Raw genomic sequence first — 26710 nt, forward strand, 5'->3', positions numbered from 1 at the left:
GAGCTGTACAGAGAATAAACCCTTTTTTTTAAGTTATATGGTCTAAATTTAGCAAAATTCTGGTTTGGTGGTGTGTAAAGAGCGTTGTAGCTCTTGTAACAGCGTACGACATAAACTTGTCACATTCAGTGTTGAACTAGAGTTCAGCTACATTTTGAATGTCAAACATCACTAACTAGTGGTGGTTATGGATTTTTTTTTCACACCTTCGCACACGAGCTAGATCATGCCAGCTAGCCAAGGGGGTAGGAAGAGGCCGATGGTCCCGAGCAGGCACACAATAATGAACATCCACAGGAAGATACGGTCAATCACCATGGCGACATACTTCCAATCCTCTTTCACCTGTGTAGAGTTAAGAGCAACAGAAAGGGATGGAGAGAAAACAAGAAATAAAAAAAAGTGAATAATGTCCATAGTGTGTTTGTTAGCAGACAGTTATTCATTTACACACAAGGTTTTCCCTCCTGTTGTTAGCGTACAACAACAGTACAAGTGTTTGTCCCAGGGATGTTGGTAAGCTCGGGAGTATGTACTACACTTTAGGATCAAAAGAAATCTTGGGACCTCACATTCACGGGGCTGGAGGGAATACTATGACTTCACATTTTATATTAGTGCTATAACAAAGTGCACTTTGGGCATATAGTACATTCACATGGGCACATAATCCACATATTTAGAGGAAGTTTTTGCAGGCCAACAGTGATGCAAATGACTTTAAGTGTCATTCTGATAAAAGTAGATTTGGTATTTCATTGATACTCACGCTGAAGTCAGCATCCTCAGCCCTCAGATGGTCTGCGATGTAGTGCACCCCTTCCAGAGCGCGTATAACACTTGGTGAAAGCAGGATTGTTGAGTCTGATACTGTATTGTCAGCTTTAGCTGGCCTCTGAGTGGGATTGGCTTTGGCCCCTGTTAAATGTCTGTTTGTCACTACAGGCCCCTCGTGTTGGCTCAGGCTGTTCTGTGGGTTCTTCTGTTGTGGAGGGGGAGTCGACCCCGGAGGTCTGGGCGAAGGGGGGCGGAAGGAGAAATACGACGTCAGCGTTCCCAGCTCTAAATCCTCATAAGAGCTTCTCTCGGGGTCTTCTAACGTGGTCCCGTCTCTTAACCAGGTCGCCGAGGTGCTGAGGCAGTTACCAGATTTGTACCCAAATATTCGGCCCTGCCGCCGCTCCAATGCCGCCTCCTGCTGCAGCAGCAGCAGCCTGCGACGCCGGCCATCTGGCGCAGGCCGCCGCATGAACAGCCAGCGCGGGATCATGTCCAGGAACACAGAGTGGACCCAGCGGGGCATCTTGTGAGTGCTGGGAGAGCGATGGTGCACGTTGAGCACGAAGACGGTGATGACGATGGAGAGGGTGACGAAAATCATAGTGAAGAGGAGGTACTCGCCGATGAGCGGGATGACGAGGGATGTGGACGGTATGATCTCGGTGATGAGGAGGAGAAACACAGTGAGGGACAGAAGCACAGAGATGCACAGGGTGATCTTCTCACCGCAGTCTGAGGGGAGATAGAAAACCAGAACGGTGAGGCAGGAGATCAGCAAACAGGGGATGATGAGGTTGATGGTGTAAAACAAGGGGAGCCTTCGGATGATGAAGAAGTACGTGATGTCTGGGTAGATCTCATGGCAGCAGTCGTATTTCTTTGTATTGTACGTCCCCACGGCGTTGATGATGGCCCATTCGCCGCTCTCCCAGTAGTTGTTCAGGTCTACTGCTTTTTCAGTTGTCTCCAGGTCGATCTTGGCCTTGTCGTACGTCCAGGAGCCAAATTTCATTTTACAGTTCTGCTGATCGAAGGGGAAGAAGGTGACGTCGATGCTGCAGGAGCTCTTGTAAATGGCGGGAGGGACCCAGCGGACTTTACCGTTGTGGAACAGGTGAGCCTTCGTCATGTGGGTCACAGCGAACTCTCCATCAGCGCTGGAAGAGCAGAAGTTGTCACATGAGTGATGGTAACATACAGTAAAAAAGCAGATAAATAATCACATCCTGCCTCTACGACCTTTTGTGCTGAGAAAATGATCTTTTCCTACTTAGAAACCATGCAGTGGAAAAAAGTATTATGATTTCCCAATAATAATCTCCATTAATCTCCCCTCCTTTCATCGCTTTAATGGGGATAATAGCTTAAGCTGAAAACGTAATGATGTGTCGTTATCATTTAATCAGTTTCACACCTTTTTTTAATTTCACTTACAGATTGTGATCACACCGGCTCGATGGAGCAGAACTCCATCATCAACTCTCTCGCTTTAATCTCCATGAGGTGGATTTAGGGTGAAGGGATAGGTTTCTCAAAATAGATTCATACTGAAGCAACACAGGTATGAAGGTTGTCTTCATTTTCAAATAAATAAACTGCTTCAAAATATATTTACAGAGATGCACAATACAAATGCAGTTAATAGAAATGTTTAAGCTTACAATTTGAGACAGGAAGTCTGTTTGTTATAGTTATATCATAATTTGACTTAAAGCTGTTTTTTCCAATGAAGTTGTAGAATGTTTTATTATCACTAGATGGCGCCATTTTCATATCATACATCATCCAGTAAAAAGGCATCAATTTGAACCAATTTATCATTGTAGGAGTGTAGCTGTTACTCTTCTCTTCAGTTTGTCTGCTGTTACAAGCATCCACTGTGGCATGTTATGAAAAGAAAAGTTTTGGTATGAACATATCAGTGCAGTAGACAGAAATATTTGGCTTAACCTGACTATAAAACAGATTAAATAACATGCTTATGTTGAGTTGATCTGAATAGATTTTCCAATTAATCAGTTAGCTGATTGACAGAAAAATAATCTGCAACTATTTGAATAATCAATTTGTCATTTAAGCAATGGAAATGCAAAAAAAAAAAAAAAATTCAAGCTTCTCGGATGTGAATATTTTAAGGTTTCTTTATCCTTTATAACTGTAAACTTTGGGCTTTGGACTGTTGGTTGGAACAAAAGTAATCTTCAACTCTTGGAGATTGTGATTGCCATTGTTCCCTATTTCCTGACATTTAATCAAGAGAATAATCAACAGATTAAACAATAATGAAAATAATTCAAAGGAACAGTGTGTAGGATCTGATGGTATCTAGCAGTGAGGTTGTTGTAAGAGTAGAATGAGTGTGTGTGTACGTGGGAGGTGAGCGGTGAAGCAAGAGAGAGAGAGCGGCGGCGACGGGAGGGAGTAACGTTTTCGACTCCGGCCTAAGCAGGAAAAGTTATCAGTGATTGGTTTGTCCGTTCTGGGCTACTGTAGAAATGTGGCGGAGCAACATGGCGTTCTCCATGAAGAGGACCGGCTCCGTACGTAGATATGAAGGGCTCATTCTAAGCTAACGAAAACACAACGGTTCTTATTTTCAAGTGATTATACACTAAAGAAAATATAATATTATATTCCAATTCTGCCAATAGGTACCTAAATCCTAAATGTTACACACTGGTCCTTTAAGTTAATTTCAGGCATAATGTTAAGATTCTTTTGTACTGTTATGTTAGTCTCTTATCACACTTACTTGTTGTATAGAACGATGTCCGGTACCCATATGAGCTCTGACGGCACTCTTATGGACGTCACGTTGTCATAGTCGGAAGGTTTCCAGCGAAGTTTGTAGTCATTCCACTCCTGAGAGATGCAAATAACATGTTCAATTCCTCATAAACTTTATCAAACGAGCTCCGTAGCGGAAGGTTTTCATATACTTAACATTTTATATCACAAGATCCCCTCTGAGAAAAAAAAAAAACCTTAATAATAAATCAACAGTGACACACATTTTTCTGACCTGTTTAAGCCACACGTTGGTTGTCATCATTTGGTTCTTCTCATCCTAGCAGACAGACAGACAGACGGAGAGAGAGAGACTGAGTTAAGGCTGTCAACTCAGGCCAGAGGAATATATGAGAGAGGTTCTTGGAGGTTTGTCAAAGCAGACCCAAATATAGCTCGCAGCAACTTTACTTCAATAACTTGATGGATGTGAAGTGTTCTGTCACAGTTTTTTTTTCTGTGACGGGGCAGAGGGAGCATAATGTAGTCTTCCTAAGTTTGTTTTTGCTACTGTATAAAAAAATACCAAAACATACTGTTGAAAAAACACACGTAGCAGAGTAAAGAGGGTTAAAGTTGCAGTGCCTTAGCTTTTAGTTAGTATAGGGAGTATTAATCATACTAATTAAAGCGCTAGGGATACGTTATTGCATTTAAAAATAAACTAAAATGCCTTCTACTCCTTAAGGGACCCGTTTTCTATCATTGAGTAAAATGATGACCCCTGGTGTCATTTGTCAAGTGACATTTTATTCATATTTCATATTATATTTAATGCATAACAATAACAGTACAGAACAACTGATAAACTGTACAATTAACCCAAATAGTGAACACATTAACTGTAGAAAGTTTGTGTAAAATTAGCAATTTGGATGCTTAATAGGCTTCTTTTTCGACAAATTCAGGGATTTCTTCTCCCTGATGTTTGGCCATTGTTCCATTAGCTCTTTGGTTGTTTTAACTGCTTACTTTTTCTAATTTTTAAGTTTATATCTTAAATAGTAATCCAAACTTTAAAAATAACAATGTCATTTAGTTTTCTTTACAGAAATGAATGAAAAGCTGAGATAAAGGCCAACTGTATATATATATATATTTTTAAAAGATCTAGAATTCCTTGCGACCCCCCGAGAAGCTTTGGCGACCCGCAGTAGGGGTCGGGCCCCCCAGGTTGGGAACCAGTGTTCTACTCAGTCTGTGTGTATGGATGCATGTCTTTCGATTTTCTCAAAAACTGTTCGTCCGATTGACGTCACACTTGGCAGGTGTGTTGCTGAGGACCCAAAGAAGTGCAGTGTCGAGTGGGAAGCTGTTTGGATGAACGGTTCTTGAGAAAGCTGCAAGCAGCAACACCACACCCCCAAGTAATCGGTCTGTTCTGAACAGGCATATTTTGACCAGGCACTGCACGAGTACATAAAAATCCACATCTTTAATAAAACAAACATTTCACTTCTATTAATGTCTTGAATATATCTATGAATTGGACAAACGTGCATGATGACTCACCACATCAATGAGCTGTGCTATGGACAGTCCAAACTTGACGATGACCACGTCAGAGATGTTCGGCACGGGCCTCGACCACTTGCTGTAACCAGCGAACAGCGTCTTGAAGAGCTCATCCTCAGCGTGAGAGTGGGTCTTCTCATGACAAAGAACTGTAGATAACATGAGGACGGATACAATATGAGAGTGATGGGATTTATAAATTGGTCACATTTATTCAACACTTTGCCAATTAAACTCATTGCATTTAATATTTCTTGAAACTCCTCTTGAAGTTTTTCAACATTTAAATAAGCTAATATGAAAGTGTTAAAACAAAAGTAATTAATGATAGCGTGAATTTCCTTTTGACATTTTGACATTAAGGTCATTTGGACAGTTTTAACTATGCTTTGTGGCATTCAGCAGTTAATATTTGATGGTATGATAACAACAAATACATGTAAAGCGAGTTCTGTGGGAAGAGGACAGGAGTAAGATGCACAATATATAGCGATCATATCCATGTTCTCTCAGCCGTGTCTCCTCTAATCCTCACTTAACAAACAGCGGTAAATCCGACTTGCATGATATTGTGGCTTTTGGGAGTGAAGGTGAGTGTTGTGAACATCTCATGTTTCAGCCCAGAAGCCTCCTCTAAACACCTAAAACCTTTCTTGGTAAAGTCTTATCGACTTTTCCACATCTTAGCAAATCTTTTGATCTCTTGATCTGAGCTCTCTCCGTGTGGGTCGTCTGCTGAAACCTCTCGAGGTGAGCAGGTGGAGATTGTGGGAGCGTTTCCCTCGGCAACCTCTCTTTATCTCTCAAATATTATGATCATGGACGTGTTGCTTCACAATGAGAGGTGGCTTAATCAAATTGATTTTGAATATGCCGTCTAGACAGATTTGCGTACACGCTCAGACTGAGTCACTGTATTATTTTTCTGCAGAGTGAAAAGCATGGAAATAGACAGTAAATCCCGCCCCCTTGGGGATTACGGCTTCCACCCTCATCAATGTAGTCAGAGTCAATTACACACATCGTTGCTTGCTTGTGTTAAGTGGAGGTGAGCTAATTTCTCACTAGTGAAGGGTGTTTATTGTCGAGCTGTCTGTCACTCTGTGTTACAGCTGATGCATGAAACAATTAACTCAGTTTTCGCTTGAAGCAGAGGGTGACGATAGTGTGTTTACTAGGGGTGTAGGGGTGTGGGGGGATCAATACAGCATAGTAGCGCAATATTTTGCGTGGCAATATTGTATCAATACACAGATGTGAAGTATCTTTTATTATGTTAACTATTAATACTGCAAATACAGTGTAGACTCTAATACAAACAGATCAGGTTGTCAGGTGCTTGATGCAACATTTATGTTTTCATGACAGCATTGGTGAGTCTGTCTGCTTGACTGACGATCCCATTTTACTGAAGTGAGATAAACGGAGTGAAACTATCTTATTAGATAAAACAGATGTTGACAAACTGCATAATTTGCAGTTGGAAAAAAAGGAAATAAATCACAATATATCGCAATATATCTTATTGCAATACTCAGCATATTGCAGAATGTTTAAAATTGCAATAACTTTGTATCGTGACTTCAGTATCGTGATAATATCGTATTGTGGGACCTCTGGTGATTCCCACCCCTAGTGTTTACATTTGTGTATACTATATCCTGATTGATACTAGATTTTTGAAACCCATATTTGATATTTAAGAGTTTTTTTTAAAAAATCTGATGATCCTGTAGCGTCACTATTTGTTGTTTTAAAATAAATACAAAACTAAGACCAAAATCAACAAATAAAAGGATCCCTTTAATTTGTTTTTCTACAGAATTGCGACCAAGATACGTACTGAGTGAGACACATTTAACTTAACTATGTTGTAATGTTGTATATAATGACAAAACCGCAAAACTTGTTATCAATTTTGACAACGTAATTGTGTATCTTGATATATGATTTCATCACGATACGATTCCACTGAAGGATGATATCATATTGAATTATCGCCCGGCCATATTATTAACTACCCCAAACATATCATTGGCTTTACTGTATTGGAATTTCTTGTAATATCTACCGACTGATTTAGGATACCACTGATAACTGCAATAAGCCAATATCTGCCAATTTATCGGTTCTATAGTGTATAGAGTATGTGTTGACCTGCATTAGTAATTCATTCTCCTGTCATGTTTTTACAAATGCATGACATGTATTCATTGTTTAATGCATAGAAAGAGAACTTATAAATAAATATCTCATGGCAGCTTTCTATAGATTTATATAAGGAAATGTCGAATTAAAGCATCACATCAAATCAATATATCAAAACACATTTGGTTTACATGCCATTAACACCCACTGGTCCCACTCTCTCTGGATCTCTGATTGACAGTGTGAGGATGTAATGCAACCTGATGAAGTGTGCTTCCGTCGAAGATCCTAAAACGAGACCTTGGACCGCCTGCATCTGGCAGCAGTCATGGTTGCTTAGCCAAGGCCATGTCAATACCTGACCATGGGTGAGTTGACCGCATTGACAGGTATTTACAACCCCTTATAGTCCAGTGGAGGATAACCAGATGAGGGGCTTTAAATGTTGCATGGAGTTAACCTGAGGGACACATGCAAATCTGTTTAAATGATTTATTGTCCATGCTAATTCATTGGCCTGAGGGTCTTTAACAGAGGAAGCCTGGACACATATGCAGATGAAGTCTCTATGTAATGCAGCAGTGTGGATATCATGTAAAGTGACAATTTAGGCAAGACATAATTATTTTAGCGATAGTTTATAAAAAGGAGGCATTAGATGAATTCAGAGTTAATTTGCCCATGGTGCACTTGGGCTCATCTCCTGCACTCATGGACTAATTTCATTCTGGCAAACAAGCATGCACCAGAGACTTCTTATCTGCTCTCTTGACAGTCAGGGCGGGGGACGTTCATCTGTCCGTGCATCTGGGAAGGACCAGATGTGGGGCTTAAAAAAAGAAAAGAAAAAGAAAAGGCTCCTGTGTGCCATAGATCAAAGGCTGCTGCCAGCGGAGACTTGAAATGAGATGACACCTCCAACATCCAGCACGCTAGGCCGTGCACGTTGGACCGTGGCCAAGCACCTTTGGCGAGGTGTACGAAACACTGACCAGTTTAGATGATCGAGTCAGCAGCTTCTCAAGCCAGAGGCGCTCTCGTGAAATTGGGCTGTCAAATATTTAAGAGTAAAAAAGTTCACTAAAAAAAACAACATGCAACAATTTTTCCTTGAGTTGACTAAAATTGCAGGACTCGAGTCAGAAAGCTAATAATGAGATGTTATTATTGGCACGAGATCAAGCACCTGCACATCTGATTGCTGTAGCATGTCAAGATGGAGGGAGGGGACATCTCATGTGCGCCACAAGAAGACATATGTTATCTTAGACCTCGTAAGAGAGCACTGGTATGTGCATACAAATAAAAGAAATGTAGAATGATAAATAGAGCTGCCCTGAGTTCCACACTAACCAAACTGAAACTAACTATTATCATCTCAGTCAGTCTCCAGAAATATGTTTAAAAAAAGGTGTTATCCTCTTGAAAAATGTGCACAATGGATGCAGTATAATAATAATAATGAGGAGAATTAAAATTTCAGCTTGACTTTGGGGTTAAAGCTTGATATCTGCTCCACTGAATATGCATCTTCCTTCTCATCCATTGTTGTTTTTGAGAAACAAATATGTGTCTGACCATTATTCTATTTTCACGAAGTTATTTATTCTCTGTATTTTATTTCTGATTTGTTGTCTGATGCCTGTAAAGCACTTTGAGCTCCATTTCTATGTATTAAAGGTGCTATACAAATAAAGTTATTATTAAAAGGTATTATTAGCAAAATATAACTACTATGCATAAGCTGTTGAAGCATATTGTGTGGAATATCTTCTAGGACTGCACAATATAGCCTGTATTTTTTTTTAATCATCATCGCAATGTCAACTTGCGTAATAAACACATCGCAAAAAAAATGCGATATTGCAATCTGATTGTTTTTTTTAGTAAATTGAGTATCTGTTGAAAACTACACTTTGAAATGTAACTATCATTCTTTTTTTGTGCTGGTGCCTTTTGTTTTCAATTTGTTAGATAAAGAATATTGGAAATAATTCCCTTTCATTTTTTATTAAATTCAACAAGCAGTTTGTTGTATTTTAGCAGAATACTGACAGCAGTAGAAAGGCAGAACTGAGTACACTTTAATAACACTAACTGTTTATGTATAAGTAATATCGTTATGGCGATATGCAAACAACTATCGCATATTTTCCTCAAATTGTGCAGCCTTAAAGGTCCCATATTGTAAAAAGTGAGATTTTCATGTTTTTTATATTATAAAGCAGGTTTGAGTGCCATATAAATCCTGTTAAACTATCAAAACGCTCAATATACGGAGAAATACACACAGCCCGTATTCAGAAACTGTGCGTTTGAAACAAGCTGCAAGAATTTCTGTCCATTTGTGATGTCACAAATATACAATATTTAGACCCATTACGCAGTTTTAAACGTAAACATTCTAAATGTGTCCCAGTTTATTTCCTGTTACAGTGTATGTGAATGACATGAGCTGGCAGGAAGTAAACATGGACCCAAATTGTTGCCTAGCAACGCAATTCCGTTGCAATTCCGTCGAAATGCGCTAAAACGGAGCGTTTCTGGCAGAAGGTGAATACAGGTATATTCAGGCAGACAGTATGAGGAAAATAAAGGTTTTTTTTAACATTACATAGTGTAAACATGTTCTAGTAGAAACACAAGATAAAAGTATGAACTTGAAAATGGGCATGATATGGGACCTTTAATATTTTCTCACACTGTTTTGAGGATTTGTAAAAAATGTTGTGACTGCAACTTCTTACTTTGCATGGTTAATGAAGGATACCAAACTCTCAGATGGTCTTTGTGTGCTTTGAGTGCTTTGTAAGTGAAATAAAATGTTTAATAGCACTCTGACTGTTGAAGAGTTATCATATTGCTGTCTTAAAATGTCAAAACATCACATTTTTGGGTTGCCAGTTTAGCCAACTTCTCCGTTTAAGACACGTAAAGTCCACAATAAAACATATGTATAAACTGTTTTTAACTTACCTGACTGACACGAGAGTAGCGAGCATAAAACAGCCGTCCTCACCACAGAGAACAGGTGGTTGTGTCCCATTTTGTACTCTGCTGAGAAGAAGAAGTCCAACTTCACTGGAGCTGTTTCCGTCCGCTGTCAAACTGTTACCTTGAAACCGGGATTTGTGCGCAAAATGTGTCATCTTCGCAGCCAGCTGGGAGGCATATCAGGACAACTTTACCACTACTGTTAGTATCTGTGGGTTGGGAGTGAGTATGACGTTATATTTACTGAATATCTTTACTTTCTTTACCGTAAAAGCTCTGCATATGTGTCACTCTTTACACTTTAAGCCGTGCGTAACCAGGGTGATGTACCTCTTCTTGTCTCCGAGCAACCGAGCCATCCGGTGCTGAATCAGGAAGCGACACCGTAGCTTACTTACTGTGGTGTGTTTACAGATTTAAAAGCACAAGTTCATGCTTTAAATCCGGTCTCACGAAATGAAATCTACGGAAAAATAGTCCACTTTGTTGCTGTGTACTGTTTTATCCAAAACAACTCCACCTTTTTACGCACGGTGCCAAGAATTTTACGCGTCCTTTTGTGACCTTAATCTAAGACTTTGATATCCATGAACTGGTGATTTAAGCACCAGTTCATGCTTTAAATCCGGTTTCAAGAAATGTAATCTACGGAAAAATAGTCCGATTTCTTGCTGTGTACATTTTTATCCAAAACAATTCCACCTTTTTTACGCACGGTGCCAAGAATTTACGCGTCCTTGGTGACCTAAATCTAAGAAATTAGCAGCTTTTCCATGATTAAAAAGCCATTATTAGTGGTCAACCTGGTCTATTAGGTCCGCAAAAACCCACACCATCCACTGTGAAAAGACAGGACTCATCTGAGTACTTCTTCTGCGTCTTCTCATCTGGTATACCTATAACAGTCCCTCCTCCCTTTCTCTCTCTTGCTCTTTCACACACACACACACAAACAGGATTCACAGTAAAAGTGGTAACTTGAATAGCCCATATAGGAAATGATCGAGCAACAACTCCCAATTACTACCCGTTTGCTCCAAAAGAGTAAATACTGGTCGTTTATTTGATTTGTAAAACATTAAAAGGATGTGTAAATAAGTGAGTGACACATGTGCATCTGAAATGGGATATTTCTGTGGGAGACAGCTAGAGGGCAGACTAGGGGAGTGAATATGCCTTGTGAAGTTTGAGTAACATATTGATATGAGTAGAAGATGTGAAAGCATTGGCAACACATGCAGAAACAAAATAAAAAATAAACAAAAAGTTGATTCATTGTTTATTGCTGTTTACTGGATAAAGCATATTTCATATCATTTTTTTTCAACCTTTATTTAAAGGGATTATTTGTAACTTTCAGAAATGCTTGTTAAAGCAGTGAGGCGTCACACGTCAGCTAAAACCACAATATCACTCTATATTTCACCTGCTTAGCACCCGGCACCCGGTTGGAGACGGTAACGTTTCTCTTCCTGCGTCAGCCCCGCTGATAACGTTTCTCGCTGCGGAGCCCCGTCACTTCACAAGACACGGAAAACCTCTGTTGGTCTGGAGGAGCTGCAGCATTTATTTCTGCACAAACGTCCACTGTACATTCACTAGATATTCTCAGAGCTAAACTAACTCTTCTGCAGTGTGGAGTGAGCGTGGTGTGTGTGTGAAGGCGAGCAGGCAGAGGAGCAGAGACTCCGGCCACACGCGAGCGCACATATGCGAGCGCGCATGTGTCCCGACCCCGTACATTTATACGCTTAAAAAGTTACAAACAGTCCCTTTAACCAGGTTAGTCCCTTTGAGATTAAGAACCTCTTTTCCAAGGGAGACCTGGCCAAGACGGTCAGCAGCAAGAACACAAAGTTGCAGACACAAATAGAGATAAAATATAATTCACAAACACTAAAAGCACTAAAATTTGCATTAAAATAGAACTATCTAAAGACAGAAGGGTGGACAAAAAGGAACTTTTCTTGGAGTCAGCTGTACAACAAGGGGGCTAAAAACATTGGCATGCCATAGAGTTTGCTTCTAAAGCCTTCATTTGAGATTTTTGAAAATATTTAATGATACAAGCTCCTTCATTATCTCTTATTGGTCATACATTGTACATTATTACACTTCATGATTTCAAACATGAAAGAAATCTCTCACACAAGTCCTGACAGGGTTAAAGAGAGAATAGCACAATGGAGCTGGATGCACAGCGAAAGCGTTTCACATATTTGAACGGGTAAATCCAGCTGAGACGCACAAATTGTTTTTCTTTTCTGATCCTAAGGTTCACATTCGGTGTGAAATCTCACAAGCGTTCATTTTAAAACAGTGGTTTTCAATCTGTTTCGTGTCTAGGACCCCTAAATTCATACACATGAAGTCACAGACCCCCATTTGATAAGTTTTCGCTTCAGTGACCTCCATCTGAAAACATTTTCGTGGTTAGATAAGACTATAATTATATCGGAATCGGAACTCTTATGACTCTTAATCACATCGGGCTCACTGCTCACTTCTATAGTGAATTAAATAGTGAAAATAAACTATTCCCTATTTTTCTGGGGACCCCCTGGAATTCCCTCGAGGTCCTCTGGGGGTCCCCGGACCGCTGGTTGAGAACCACTGCTTTTAATGTTGTGCAGATTCAGAGGTGTTATGTTTTATGAGCTTTATCAAGTTTTCTTATGGTGTGTTTCCTGCTAATTTCTTCCCGATCACAGGAATCGTCTAATTCTTTATACAATATCTTAATCCTCATCAACAGGTTTATTGCAGAGTTTTCTCCAAAACAACAGATAACAATGCTTGATAACCAGTTGCAATCTTCTTCTTTTTTTGTTGCAAAAACAAATTGTCCAACTGGAACACACTAATCATCCTAAGCATATCCTGGCCTCCATCCTCACCCTGGAACCAGATGGCCGATCCAAGACTTACAGAGCCATTATGTTTGGTCTCTGACGGCCAATCAAGTTTGAACCATACACACTCAACTTGGCTTACAACTGCACCGCATACTGTTACCACATTTGACCTCAACCAATTCCATGAATAATGCCTGGATGGAAAATAATATTTTATGGGTGATGTGGGTTATAACTTCAGCTGAAAGGGTAACACGTTTTTTTTAATCCAACGATTCTTTTTTGCCTTCAGCTTTCCTGTCATCTTTTATCCATGTTGATGTAATCGCCGACCTTGACACACATAGTTAAATTAATTAAAAATATTGAATTGCAGGAAGGTTTATTTCCCTTATTTTGGGTCTCGCACAGGATACCAAAGATCCTCACCAAGCTGGAGGATGACATGAGAGCAGCGACTCTTTTCAACACTTCCTTAGCGATGAATCTTGGCAATGTCTTTCAGCTGCTTGGTGAATGAAGCGTGCAGGGCCTGCGATGAGATCTCCAGCCTGTTGGCGATGTCCGCTGCGGCACGGAGCATGTCTTCAAAGGCCAAGGACTCCTCTCTGATTCTGCTCCGGAAAGACGAACAATCCAGGTCACCAGGTGGAGTGACGGGATGGAAGAAACAACGACAGATGTGGAGACAGACAGAGTAAGTGTGAGAGGAGCGGAGAGCACGTTAAATACAGTATAATTAGGAGTAATACATATGGTTGCGGTTAAAGCTGGTTATGTAATGGGAAAGATTGTGTAAAGGGGAACATATATAATGCAAAGCATGACCGAGGGTTGTTTAGAGGTGCTCCAAACCACGTATAATAATATCTGTAAGTGTAGACATGAATGCTCTTTAGTATTCATGTAGTAAACAGAAACCTTGATAGCAATCTAGACTGCAAGCAGAGACACAATGCAGGAGCCCCGCATCATGATATTAATAATTTTGCTCATTTCTTTTGATTGACATGTGCATTATGAAAGACAACGCAGTCGCCTGTGCTCTGATAAAAGGCAAAAGATTGCCTGTCTCTGCCGTCATTTAAACGCAGATTTTCGCTCTCAATTTCTCCAATTTCTGTCACCAGCATTAATTTGTTTACTTCGTCAGTACGTCAACAAACAAGAACTGAAACAAGAAAGATCTTTTGTTTGCTGCACTTTTTACATTTCAGCCTTTACCTTTCTGAAGCTCTGCTCAAACACATTCCTCTGAACTTCTTGAAAAAACTGATTACTTACTTCTGCATCCCAGCGCTCAACACTTCCCCTTCCAGCTGCTTTTCCATATCTTCTTCAGCTTTCTCTACCACCTCGTGGCAACTCTTGTGGTCCTCTTGGGTGCCGATGACATTTTCCTTAATCACGTCCTCGTAGCTCTGATCTCCCAGCTCTGCCCCCACAAACTGCACCAAGTTCTCCATCACTGCCTTGTTCCCATGCTGGATGGCCTGCAGATAGGCCAGCTCCTCTTTCTGGGCCTTCAGACGTCGAGCCAAAGCAGGGTTAGTGCTGAAGTGGACTGAGCACTTGTCCGGTTGAGTCTCGTACTGCAGCGTAGACGAGGCTGATGATGGTGATGATGGTGAGAAAGCTGCTGATGTGATCCAGTCTTGATCGTTTCTTATCCTCACAGGCTCATCACCGACATGAGATGTGTCATTGGCGGCCATTATCGCAGAGTCGATATCAAAGCCTGAACCCCAGTCTCCACTTTGGCAGAGCGTTGGGGTTGCCATGGATACCCAGGCCAAGATGAAGGGCATCCAACAACGCCACATGGTAACCTGAAAAGAAGAAGAGGAGGTGAGTGACTGTGAATAACTTGACCAACAGGTGAAGAGGCACCTTAAGGGAGTTGTATGACACTTTGGTTTTTCTACAGATTAAACAAACATCATATAATGTGTTAAATAGTGAGCTTTAGAGGTGCTGGTTGGCAGATTTTGTTATCTTCGGACAGATCCAGACTAGCTGTTTCCCGTCTTTATACCAAGCTAAGTTTAACTGGCTGCTTGCTGTAGCTTCATGTTTAACAGATATGAGAGTGATATCAATCTTCTCATCTAACACTCTGCCAAAAGCAATTAAGCGTGTTCCCCAAAATCTCATATTGAAATATACATTTTAGGGTGCTGGTTTAGCCCAGACCATACAAGTTACACGTTTAGTGTGATTTCGGTTCAAACAGCAGTCCTTAAACCTTTTTTTATGTTGTTTTTATCCGTGTCTCCAGTGGTACTTACCAAATAAGTCACGACGCTAAGATAAATAAATGTAAATTCATGTTTAAATACATCTTTTAAAGAAGTCAATATCTCTGCAGAACTTTGAAGCACTCAGGGAATATTAAGTGTGAACCCTCATTTGTCCACCATCACCTTTTTAAATCAAAGCTTCTCCTCTCTGCTCCTTCAGTCATCAGGGATAAACACTTTAATTTTTACAGGATTGAAGTGTGACTCCAAAAAGACCACAGGCTTTTCATTACATTAGCACAGCTAAAAGTCTAATCTAAAGGTTTCCCATTGTGTTTTCTGCATCTGTCATGTTCTGGCTGTGCCAGTCTCTGGTTATTTACTTTTGTGATTTTGGATTTGGTGTCTTCTATATTATTCCGGTGTTTCCTGTTTTATTTTGGTAATTCACTCCTCCTGTGTCTTGTCTGGTTTTACTTCCCTCCTTTGTTTGTTTTCCTGCCTTTTGTTGATTGTCTGCCCCGCCCTGATTTGTTTCACCTGTGTGTAATCATGTCTTGTATTTAAGCCTGTGTGTTCCCCTCTGTCCTTGTCGGTTCGTTTGTCTCTCCAGCCCCGTCTACCTTGTCCTCCGTGTTCCTTGTTTCCTCCTGCTCTGATCCTGGTGTTCCTCGTGTTTCCCTGGTTTGTAATTTTTGGTTTTGGTCCTCTGTTTGGTTTTTGTTGTTTGTTTCTATTTGTTCTTTTGGTACTTGGTTCCCCTCCCTGCCTTTTGTTGTTTTGGATTTTTCAGCTCTATTAAAGCTCGCTTTTATTTCTAACTACCTGTCCTGCCTGTTACTCTGCGATTGGGTCAACTTTGTAAACTCACCATACGACAGCATCTCCATGTTTTAGACAGCTTTATTGAAATCATGATTTCTGGATAGATATTCTGCCATGGGAAGGGTGCTCTGGTGGTTTCAAAGGCTAAACCGCATTAAGGGGATTTAACTCTGACCTCTCATGACCTTTAGACATTTATCGTATGCATTTCCCAGTTGTCATTCCTTCTGTCACACTGTACCTTTCGGTAACATAGAAATGGCTTCTATTTAATCTTTAATATTGTAGAGGCTCAAAAATGTGACACTCTGAATGTCACACTGCATATTTTAGCAGTGATCATTTCGTACCAATGTATAGTTTATCAGCTAACATTTCCTTTTTTAATATGTCACTGACACCTTTATATAATAGTATAAAATCCAATATATAGTATTTAATCCAAAAAGCAGGACCCACCGAATGATTGTATAGCTCTGTCATATTTTCATACAAGTCTTTCCTGGAGAAATTCATCCTTTTCCCTGTTTTCTAACATCGATGCTGTAAAAATGTTACGTTAAGTTGTGCTGCTTGTGTTGTGTTTATATACTGGAGAAGGCCTCACACTCTGTCGTCGGGCCATGGCTTAGCAGATGCATGAGTTGTGTTACGTTAGGGCCTGTAAGAGCCGACATAGCCCATTGCAGCAGTGTTTGTGTTGTTTTTGGTAACTGGCAGCTGTCTGGGGATCTTTCACAACATCTTTTCACCTCGTAAATCCTTACAACTCATGAAAGAGCAGTGCGGGAGCTGTTTTTGCAAAAATGTGTAACATCAGATTTGTTTTCTCAAAGTGTTTGCCCCTACTCTCTACATGTGGTACAGTCAAACAGCAACAGTGTCACTTTATCATTTTTGCAGACTCATTTCTCTCTGGAAATATATTTGAAAACCCGAACCAGGCCTGTGAGGTAGAGGCAAAGCAGAGCTCTTTATGCTGTCGGAGCACATTCGGTTTCAGCAGCAGTTTACTTTCACAGCAGTCTTGAAACTATTTCAAACTTCTCATTGCTGGAGGGAAAATTCGAATTTGTTCACTTGCACCGCTTGCCATATTTTGTCGAGAAACGCAGAATGAATGGCCTGTCACGCTTGCTACAACGGACACCGTAAAATTGTGTATTTATTTTTTTAGTTGAGTTGTGGTGTGGCCCAAATCCATAAAACAACCAACTGTTGGCTGCTTTCTCTCTCACTCTCTCTGTTTCTGATTACTTTACAGTAAGTGGTGACCTCACACATATGTCACAGCAGATATAAGAAGAGTTTTAAACAGAAAACCAGTTCAGACCTATCAAGACTGCAGGAAGAGAGAGTAATACATTTGCTCATTTCTTTTGATTGACATGTGCACTGTAAGTGACAGGCTGGAATAAAACAGATTTAATGAGTTATTTCCAGCGGTGACGCATGTCAAGATGATTGAGATTTGTTATTTGGACGGTTTGAATATTTCAGATATTATTTACGCCATGAGCATTTACAAACATTATTGGACTATAATATATATCTGCTGCTTCACTGTGACTAGTCATTCTTTGTCCTTAAACCCACCATTCATATAGTGTGTACCCTCAAGTGTGCAAATCTTAAAAAACATGGGTTAACAAGATTCAGAAAGCACACTTGTTGGTGAGTTTACTGTGAAACTTGAGAGCAGAAAACACTGAATGCTGAATGGCGTCTCCATCTTCTAATTGGAGAGCCGCAGAACAACATGTCCAAAACTTTTTATTACTCTGAACGTTTACTGGACTTGTTTGGATGTAAACCAAAACCTTATGGCATAGAGTGACAACGCTCTCAGCCTTATTACAGAATGCAGCCAGTGGAAATATAATTCATCCAAAAATATCACTTTATTGTGTCTGAGTTCATTTACCATCGCAGCAGTAGAAGGCGCAAGTCAAAGGACATTTAGTGACATTAATTCAGTCTCCCTGCTAACTAGAAGCACACATGCTCCTGTCTGTGTCACAGATTGGCAGGAGCACTGGCCTTTGTCTTTGGAAAATGTCTGCACAATTTCCACGCTGGCGTCTTATGGTTTAGATGAAACAGTGTTTGTGTTAGACTCTCCGTGGCCTGTAGTGACATTTTTTTGGCTTCGCTGTGAAGGATCTGTCATTGTGAAGTGGTTTTTATAGGCTGACTTTTCTTTTGGCTTAAAATAGCAGGAGCTCGCCTGCAGAGAGAAAGAAGTCCACCGCCAAGAGCTCAGAACACCATTAGGATATTTCAGTTCTTGTGTTTAATCTTAAAAGAAACACCTTGTTTAGTGGTTCTTGTCACAGCAGTGTAGTGATTGTTGATTGATTGATTGATTTACTATAGTACTTCAAATAAATTCTTCCACTTTTGCTGTTAATTATCCAGAACAACTTCTTACTACTACTTTGACTATAGCCAGTATGCATACTGATGCTGCAGTATAGGCTGCACAATGACATTAAAATATGCAAGAATTGTAATATTGAAGAAATCCGGATCAATTTTCCCACCTTGATTGAATAAATCAATCAGTACTACAGCTAATGATTACTTTCTCAATTGATCGATTAATCATTTGATGGTCTATTTGACTCTAAATGGGACCATAATTTACTAAATGAACATCGTGCTGTATTGAAGAAGACTTGAAACTAGTGATTGAGACCATAAACTCATGTTTACAATGTTTACTGAGGTAATAAATCAAGTGAGAGGTAGGGTCATTTTCTCATAGACTTCTATACGATCAGACTTCTTTTTGCAACCAGAGGAGTCGCCCCCTGCTGGCTATTAGAGAGAATGCAAGTTTAAGGCACTTCAGCATTGGCTTCACTTCTCAGACCCAGAGGTTGCCCACTGGTTTGGTCCATAAAATGTCAGAAAAAAGTACAAAAAATGCTTATCACAATTTCCTTAAGATCAAGTTGAAGTCTCCAAATTGCTTGTTTTGTACGACCATCTATCCAAAACTAAAAGGTTTTCAATTTATGATCAGAAAAGCAGCAAAAAAAGAAGCTGGAACAAGGAGATGTTTGGCATATTTACCTGAAAAGTGACTAATGCGATTCATCGATTATCGAAATAGTTACCAAATTATACTTGTCACTCACTAATTGTTTCATCCTAAAAATGAATAGGATGAATTGATAAATTTTGTCACTTGGTCGTGACACATTTACCAATGAAATCTTTGTTTGTCCAGTCTTTTAGTTGTCAAAGTGCATCTTGAATTTGACACTCGTCCCTGGCAACTTCTTTAGCCGTGGGTCAGAGCTAATCTGAGTGTTTGTGGTGTAGCTGCAGCTCGACCCTGTGGCCCCTCTTGTCAAAGCCTGAACAGGTGTGTTTCACAGGTGTCGCAACACTCAACTCAATTCAGTGTTGTTATGGCAACAAGGTCTTTGCCAATAAGCTAGTACAGCACAGAGAGGCCTCTCAGTGTTGATATACAGTTCAATGATAGGTAATCATGTAAATTGGAGACATTCTTGGCAGCATAATAATCAGTACGTTTGCACACACACACCTAAACATATACACACACATATCCATAATAATAATTATAATAGTAACAATAATACATTTATTTTATATAGCGCTTTAAAAAGTACTAAAAGGCACTTAACATGATAACAACAAAAACAGTAAAAGCCAATAAAAACAGACACATTACATTTGAACAGTCTAAAGACAATTGCATTACATATCAACATGTACTGTACATACATTTCTATTCTTCTCTAAAGCAACCATCCACATCAGTAACAGTATTCTACAACCACACACAAATTTAATTATCGGTATATAATACGTATAAATGCCATAAAAAGGTAACAGTAGGCTGTTTGAGTGGAGTGCCAGGTGAGAAAACCCCCAGCATCCCATTAAACTCTAAACTAACTAAAGTTTTATAAATCCAAAAACCAAACTTACCAAACTCCACAGCTAAATTCTGCCACCTCCACTGTTTCAGTCAAGCAAAACGACTGAAAAGGCTCAGGACTAGCATTCACAGGCACAGTGAACAAAATACTCACTTGGTTTCCTTCTTCATGTCAGGGAAAAAAATGCAGACACACGCACACACAATTAGGGTTTGGCTGGAGAGTGTGGTCGTCTGTGTGCCCCTGTCTGCTGTTGGGAGGGGAAGGTAGGGGAGGGCGGGGTGCGTGTAGAAAAAGGCTGAAACTCAATGATTTCTTTCTTTGCAGTGGAAAGAGGGGCTGGCAAAAAGAGGGTTAAAGAGGGGGAGTAATCTACTTCACATCTGTGGGCTCTGGTGGGGGACAGAGGAAGCAGGAGGGTTCCTTTACTATAGGGGAAATACATATACATTTCCTATTTATTTTAGGAATGGTCCCCTTAAAATGTGTCTGAAGTGTGCACTTGTGAAATGTGAAAAGAAAACACCAAGCTCTTTTTCCCAGCAGATATTATTCCAAACCAAGACAGTGTACAGTACTGCCAGATTAATAATACATTGTAAAGTAAGGTTGGCAGGGTTTATAAAGCTCCGATAATGTGGTTTAATTGCATTTGCTTTTATGAAATGTATCCTTAAAAAGTACTAGAAAGGAGGTGTACTTCTCACCTCGTATCCAGCTCTGACTAGTGAAACTTAATTTAAAACATATCTTTTCTACTTGCAGCAAAATACTAAAAACTGATGCTAAAAACGGATTCTTTAAACTTCTTAGTTTTGCAAGTGAATTCCTAAAACACACAACATTACATCAGTGTTTCAGGGTTGAAGCACGGCCAAGGAGCTTTTATCACATTTACACCTGGTATTAAAGGGCAATTTTGTCTGGAAATGTTTGCTTTTCTATCTGTAATTTACTTTACAGTTAAGTTTATTCTTCTATAATCCCTGTAAACAGATATCTACATATGAATGATTTTTGTATCGGTATGTGGTTTCCGTTTGTAGTCCAAGCAGTATTGACCAATCACGTTCGAGCAGGCTTTGGTTGCATGCAGGTAAACAGTCCCGGTGGAGAGCGAAAGAGGCGGAATGCATCAGCCGAAATGCAATCTCGGAACCCACCGGCTATCCTCTGACGATGATTTACCTTTTTCTAATTTATTTATCTGCATTCATATGCAGATATCTGTTTATAGAGATTAGCTATCTCGCTCAACTCCAATTCTGTTTTTGCGTTTCAAGTTGCTAATCGGACTCTAAACGATGACCCGTGCACGGAAGAGGAAGTCTTGGCCCAGATATCCGTTATCCGTTATCCAAAATATTGGCTGGTGCCCCGGGAGGTTAAATCGGCGTCAGACCGATAGCTGTTGAGCTCCAAGATTGACTCTTCCAAAACTGCAAAACACTAAAGCTTCAGGCTTCAGGGTAACTGCAAAATTGAATACAGCAGGTCTCCGTATAGTGTGAGTGTTATTTTGTTGAAGGTATACTTTGGGTGCTTTCGGGATAATCTTATACCCTATTAGACTGTATTGGAATGCGGCGCTTCCTGCTGACTTGGAGGTATATAGAGCTTTACAGTGAAAAACTGTACACTTTTTAATTTTAAACAATATTAATCAGTGTACAAAAACTAGGAAAGCAAGAATAGAGTCGGAATTAATGAAATTATTTCCTTAAAAAGCAACTTATCTTGTCTCAGCCCAGTATTCTCATGAATTGTGCCCCTATAGGACGATTCTGTAGCGCACGATTTACATCTGAAGTAAGAAGTAGCGAGCCCTTTATGTAGTGAGGTGAAAAGGTAAGGTAAGGTTGTAACATGTCTGACTTTCATGCAAGAGACCGGAGTTTGTGTCTTGATAACAGACCTGCAATTCAGTTTCTTTTATTAACCTTAACCAAGGGTTTCACAGTAGTTGCCTAACGTTAATCTTACCATAGTTTAGTTACCATAACCGTGATCTGTCCCTGTCTGTAACCATTGTTATAATGTGCAAGAAGTAAATAACTTTGGTATTGGACATAAAAAAACATACTGCAAAATCACCAGCCACAACCTTCTTCTGGTTGCTGATCTTTTGTGTGTAAATCAAGTCTGTGGATCAAGTCTGTCTTTTACTAGCTTAATCAATGAAGTGTGCTTCCAGTGAATAAGTCACAGTTCACAGCTGCTGCACCACACAATTGGATAAAATGAACATGATTTCAGAAGAGCCATAAAAGACGATGCTTCGAGGCTTACCATTTACAATAAAACCGAGACGGAACAGCTTCTCATCTAATGACCGAGCCGTGTTTGTTTTGTTGACAATGCCACATCCACAGAGTGCTTTTTAACACCAGGTATAAATGGGATCTTTTTTCATTTCCTCTCCCCCTCCCTGCACAGATGTTTTTGTCTCTTCAATGCAGAATAATAGGCAGCAAAAAAAAAAAAATGCTAGAAAAGATAATGCTCATGTTTCTGGAGTAGTGCCACAGGCACTTAATCTTAAAGGTACAAATCCATGACAGCTGCTGATGGCAACCAGAAATCCAGATCAGCAATGAGTTCAATGATTCATGATACCTACTGCAGAACAATGTTTCACCAGAGGCTGAATTTTAAAAGGGCATGGAAGAGATCTCTGATTTTTATCGAGCTCTAATCGGCAACCAAGACATAACAACACTGACAGGTCTCTGGCATGTTTAACTTATCTAAGAAGAGGATTAAACACATTTCAAATCATGGATAAGCTGTTATACAGTAAGCATGTGTCATCACAGTGTCTGGCTGTTGTGTTGAAAGGACATATTTAGTTTGCCCTTTTTAGGATGCTTTAATAACCACATTAATCACCCTTTAATGCAACTTTGAATTAGGATATTAAACATGATCATTTTATCCTCACCTCACATTGTATTTTATGTCACTTTCACATCTGTAGTTCGGTTCATTTGGTCCTGATAAAAATGTTGCATTGTTGTCTTTTAGTTCTGGCAAACAGTTAGAAACTCAGATGACTGACAGCAGGTCTTGCAGCACTTACCTGCTATCTATCTATCTAGAGATCTAGATATATAGATATATATATATATATATATATATGATTGATTTGGGAAAATCCCTGCACCCATGCTGACACACACGTGTTACCATGGTTGCCAAATTATTTGCATAAATATATTTGCCCCTTGTAGAGATCACTTATAGATTTTTTCGTTGCCAGTTCACAGCCAGAAAATGTGTTCAATAGTTTATGTTGTAAATTCATGCTGAAATCACTTATTTATTTTGCTTTCATACCATAAACAAACTGCACCGGGGTCCAACTGAGAGCAAAGTGAGCCTCCATTCTTCTAGGTGGTCTTAGTCTGTTTTTTTTTTTTTGGTCCGCACCACAGTTTTCACACCAGACTAGATGAACTAACGCACTAATCAGGCAAATGCACCATAATTTGGTTGAAACAAAACAAACACGTTAGGTGAGAAAGCCTCCTTAGTCATCTAAATCAACATAATGATTTACATTTCTATTTCAGTGGTTCAAGTTTAGTTTACTAAACCACAACTAGTGTTTTTATAAGCCCTCTCATAACATAAACAGAATATTTTCTATATTTTTCATCGAAAAACAATCCAGCCTCTACAACATTTAAAGCAAATTTCCTTTTTTTATTGTATTATTTGCATATTTCTTACTCTAACATTTCGAAGAATCTGGAAAAAAGACTCGACAACAGCACTTTTGAGTCACACATGTTCCCCTCATGTTGCAGCAGACCAGATGGTCTTGTCAAACATCAGTGTTCAAAGCCCTCAGCCGTGTTTAGACATGCATGTAGCATGTGCAAGATGCTCCATTTTACCCAGGAAGGAAGGCACCATATGGGAGCTGTTTTTCATTCTCAATGTAAACAATGTCGCATAACTCACTGCAAAATCCTTGTCTTCTGCAATGAATGTCACATGAAATGTAGCAGCTTCCATTGCGTCTGTAGGAAAAAATGTTTTAGAGTGCTTTGCTGTTTGGAGACATAGAGGATTTATCTCATGTGACACGTCCTGATGATTAAAGCTTAATAATGAAACCTTTTTAAAACATTTCAGTATGCAAGACATAATAAATTAACTTTTCAAAATATGTCAAAATATTACTTATATTTGTAAAAACACTGTCTACTATACTGTCTTTAATTTTTAAATGACAGCAAAATATGAATTCACACGGCATTCTACTGGAGTGTTGACAAAATACATAGTAGATTAGACTGTGACCATGAATATATTGACCAAGAAACTGTTTCAGCATTTTCTAATTGACCAGCACCTTGTGTACCCCGAGGGCTGTTATTGACCAAGGCCAAGGACTCAGTGCTCTCTGCAGCCACTTATCCACGGCAGTGCACAAGCAATGAGTGCCACAGTGTGCTGGTGTTGATAAACTCTGCTAATCCACTCTGGGAGCCAAACACAGCTCAGACTTCTCTTAGTGCTCAGAACCAGTGAACTCCATGTTCCCTTTTACAGCTCAGATTGGGGAGCGTTGGGAGTAACAGGCAGGGATTTGTGATAATGTTCACTTTTTATGTCTCCACGCCGGCAACAGCCGTCCGTATGTCCATCCCGTTCTCGTGAACGCAAAATCTCAGGAACACCTTGAGGGGAATTCTTCAAATTTGGCACAAACGTCCACCTGGACTCAAGGATGAACCGATTAAATTTTAGTGGTTATAGGTCAAGGTCAATGTGACCTCACAAAACACGTTTTTGGCCTTAACTCATGAATTCATATGCTAATTATGACAATTTCACAAACATGTCAAACAGGATAAAATGATGTAGTGATGACATTTTGGACAGACATGGATGTAAACTGCAACTTGACTTGTTGGCAGAGGCATACAACCACAAGTTAAATCTATAACATGTCACGTTGTGTGCAGCAGTTAATAAATCTGTCACTGGAAATGTTCTGTGAAATGTAGGGCTGTTGCCAGTGGATATTCTGTAACAGTGACAAATTATCTTTCTTAGGGCCCTGACACACCAGACTGACCTCAATAACAAGCACCAACAAAGACCCACTAATAAAGTCGAACGCACAACAAAGCAGCCGACGGCCAGCTAACATACATACACAATCTGCCATGCCATGCACACTCTGCATGAGAGGAAATACAGTATGCAACTAAGCAAAAGTTGAATCTGAAAATCAAAAGGAAACAAAACAATCTGTCCTACAACAATAAAGGGTATTTTTGTATGTTCACAATATGAACTGAGAATATATCTGATGAAAAATTGCAGCTGGTAGTGTCACGAGTAACGAGGAGCGTGACGAATAAACAACCCGAAAATTGGAAATACTGGCCTGCGAATATTATATGTCTACGGTAGGGCTGTCAAAGTTAACACGATAATAGCACGCTAACGCAAATTAATTTTAACGCCACTAATTTCTTTAAAGCATTAACGCAATTTAGCCCGGCCGCTTTTCAATATTTGGGAGTATTCCATTGGTACCAAACATGACATACTATCTTGTCACACTCCAAACTAAGTGCAGTACCTGTGAGGGTTTCTGGACAATATTTGTCATTGTTTTGTGTTAATTGATTTCCAATAATAAATATATACATACATTTGTATAAAGCAAACATATTTGCCCACTCCCATGTTGATAAGAGTATTAAATACTTGACAAATCTCCCTTTAAGGTATATTTTGAATAGATAAAAAATGTGTGATTAATTTGCGATAAATCACAATTAACTACGGACGATGATGCGATTAATCACGATTATCGATTGACAGCCCTAGTCTAGGGCTTTTATTGTGAAAAGTAACAATGGATGGCGTAGTATTTGCATTCTGTGTGAAAGTATTCAAGACAAAAACAACAGTTTGAAAAAATATATTGACGTGCAAATTAATCGCAAGAAAATAAAATCAACAGTGTGTAAAGGCATTTACAGTCAGCTAAACGGCTAATGATTTTTTAACATGAAAATGGTTTCAGTGCTCAGTGTGGTATGGACCATGCTTCAGGTCAGTAAAGTACTGTAGAGTAGACCAAAAGAAAAGGAATTGAAATTGTATTTAACTACCAATTCTAGTTCCTTTTAAAAAATCATACATTATTCAACCATTGGACATTACAAGATAGCCAGCTAGCAAAATACAATTTTACTCTGAATTACTCCAGTAAATGAGATTACACTGTAGATTGTTTTGTAATTCTTACTGGCATCTGTCTACAGCAGCTTGTAGGCTCTATGAAGACCTTCAGTAGATTGACTCTTGATTAAATCTTGTGCAGCCAGCATCAGGATGTTGTAGAACAACCAAACAAACATTTGTGCTATTGTATTTCACACAGCTTTTCAGTTTCTGCAGTGCAACCGTTGGAGATGGTGATATACTCAAGATTGGCTATATCGTGGCTTGTTGTGATCTAAAATAAAATCGTGCATCATTATGCATATTACGCTCATTTGTGACTGAGCTTAGAAAAAGAGAATTTGACATGTGGTGTGTTTTTTAAATATATATTTATATTGATTTATTTGAGCTGCCATATGATTACATTGCACATCCTGACCAAAAATATGAGTCT

General features: G+C 39.5%; 2 protein-coding genes across 2 annotated transcripts; both read right to left on the reverse strand.

Moving 5' to 3' along the window:
* Positions 1-192: 192 nt before the first annotated feature.
* chrna2b (cholinergic receptor, nicotinic, alpha 2b (neuronal)) lies at positions 193-11087 on the reverse strand. The gene is made up of 6 exons (XM_037751656.1): positions 10207-11087; positions 5080-5231; positions 3803-3847; positions 3533-3642; positions 770-1937; positions 193-345 (listed from the first exon to the last, which is right to left on the reverse strand). The coding sequence occupies exons 1-6, from the start codon at positions 10274-10276 to the stop codon at positions 220-222; spliced, it is 1671 nt and encodes a 556-aa protein (XP_037607584.1). The 5' UTR covers positions 10277-11087; the 3' UTR covers positions 193-219.
* A 1093-nt stretch (positions 11088-12180) lies between these two features.
* Positions 12181-20264, reverse strand: si:ch211-142k18.1. The gene is made up of 3 exons (XM_037751678.1): positions 20111-20264; positions 14364-14908; positions 12181-13693 (listed from the first exon to the last, which is right to left on the reverse strand). Exons 2-3 carry the CDS (start codon positions 14900-14902, stop codon positions 13555-13557), a joined length of 678 nt encoding a protein of 225 aa, XP_037607606.1. The 5' UTR covers positions 14903-14908; positions 20111-20264; the 3' UTR covers positions 12181-13554.
* Positions 20265-26710: the final 6446 nt, after the last annotated feature.

Source organism: Sebastes umbrosus, chromosome 18 (assembly GCF_015220745.1).
Source record: "Sebastes umbrosus isolate fSebUmb1 chromosome 18, fSebUmb1.pri, whole genome shotgun sequence".
Taxonomy (NCBI): Eukaryota; Metazoa; Chordata; class Actinopteri; order Perciformes; family Sebastidae; genus Sebastes; species Sebastes umbrosus.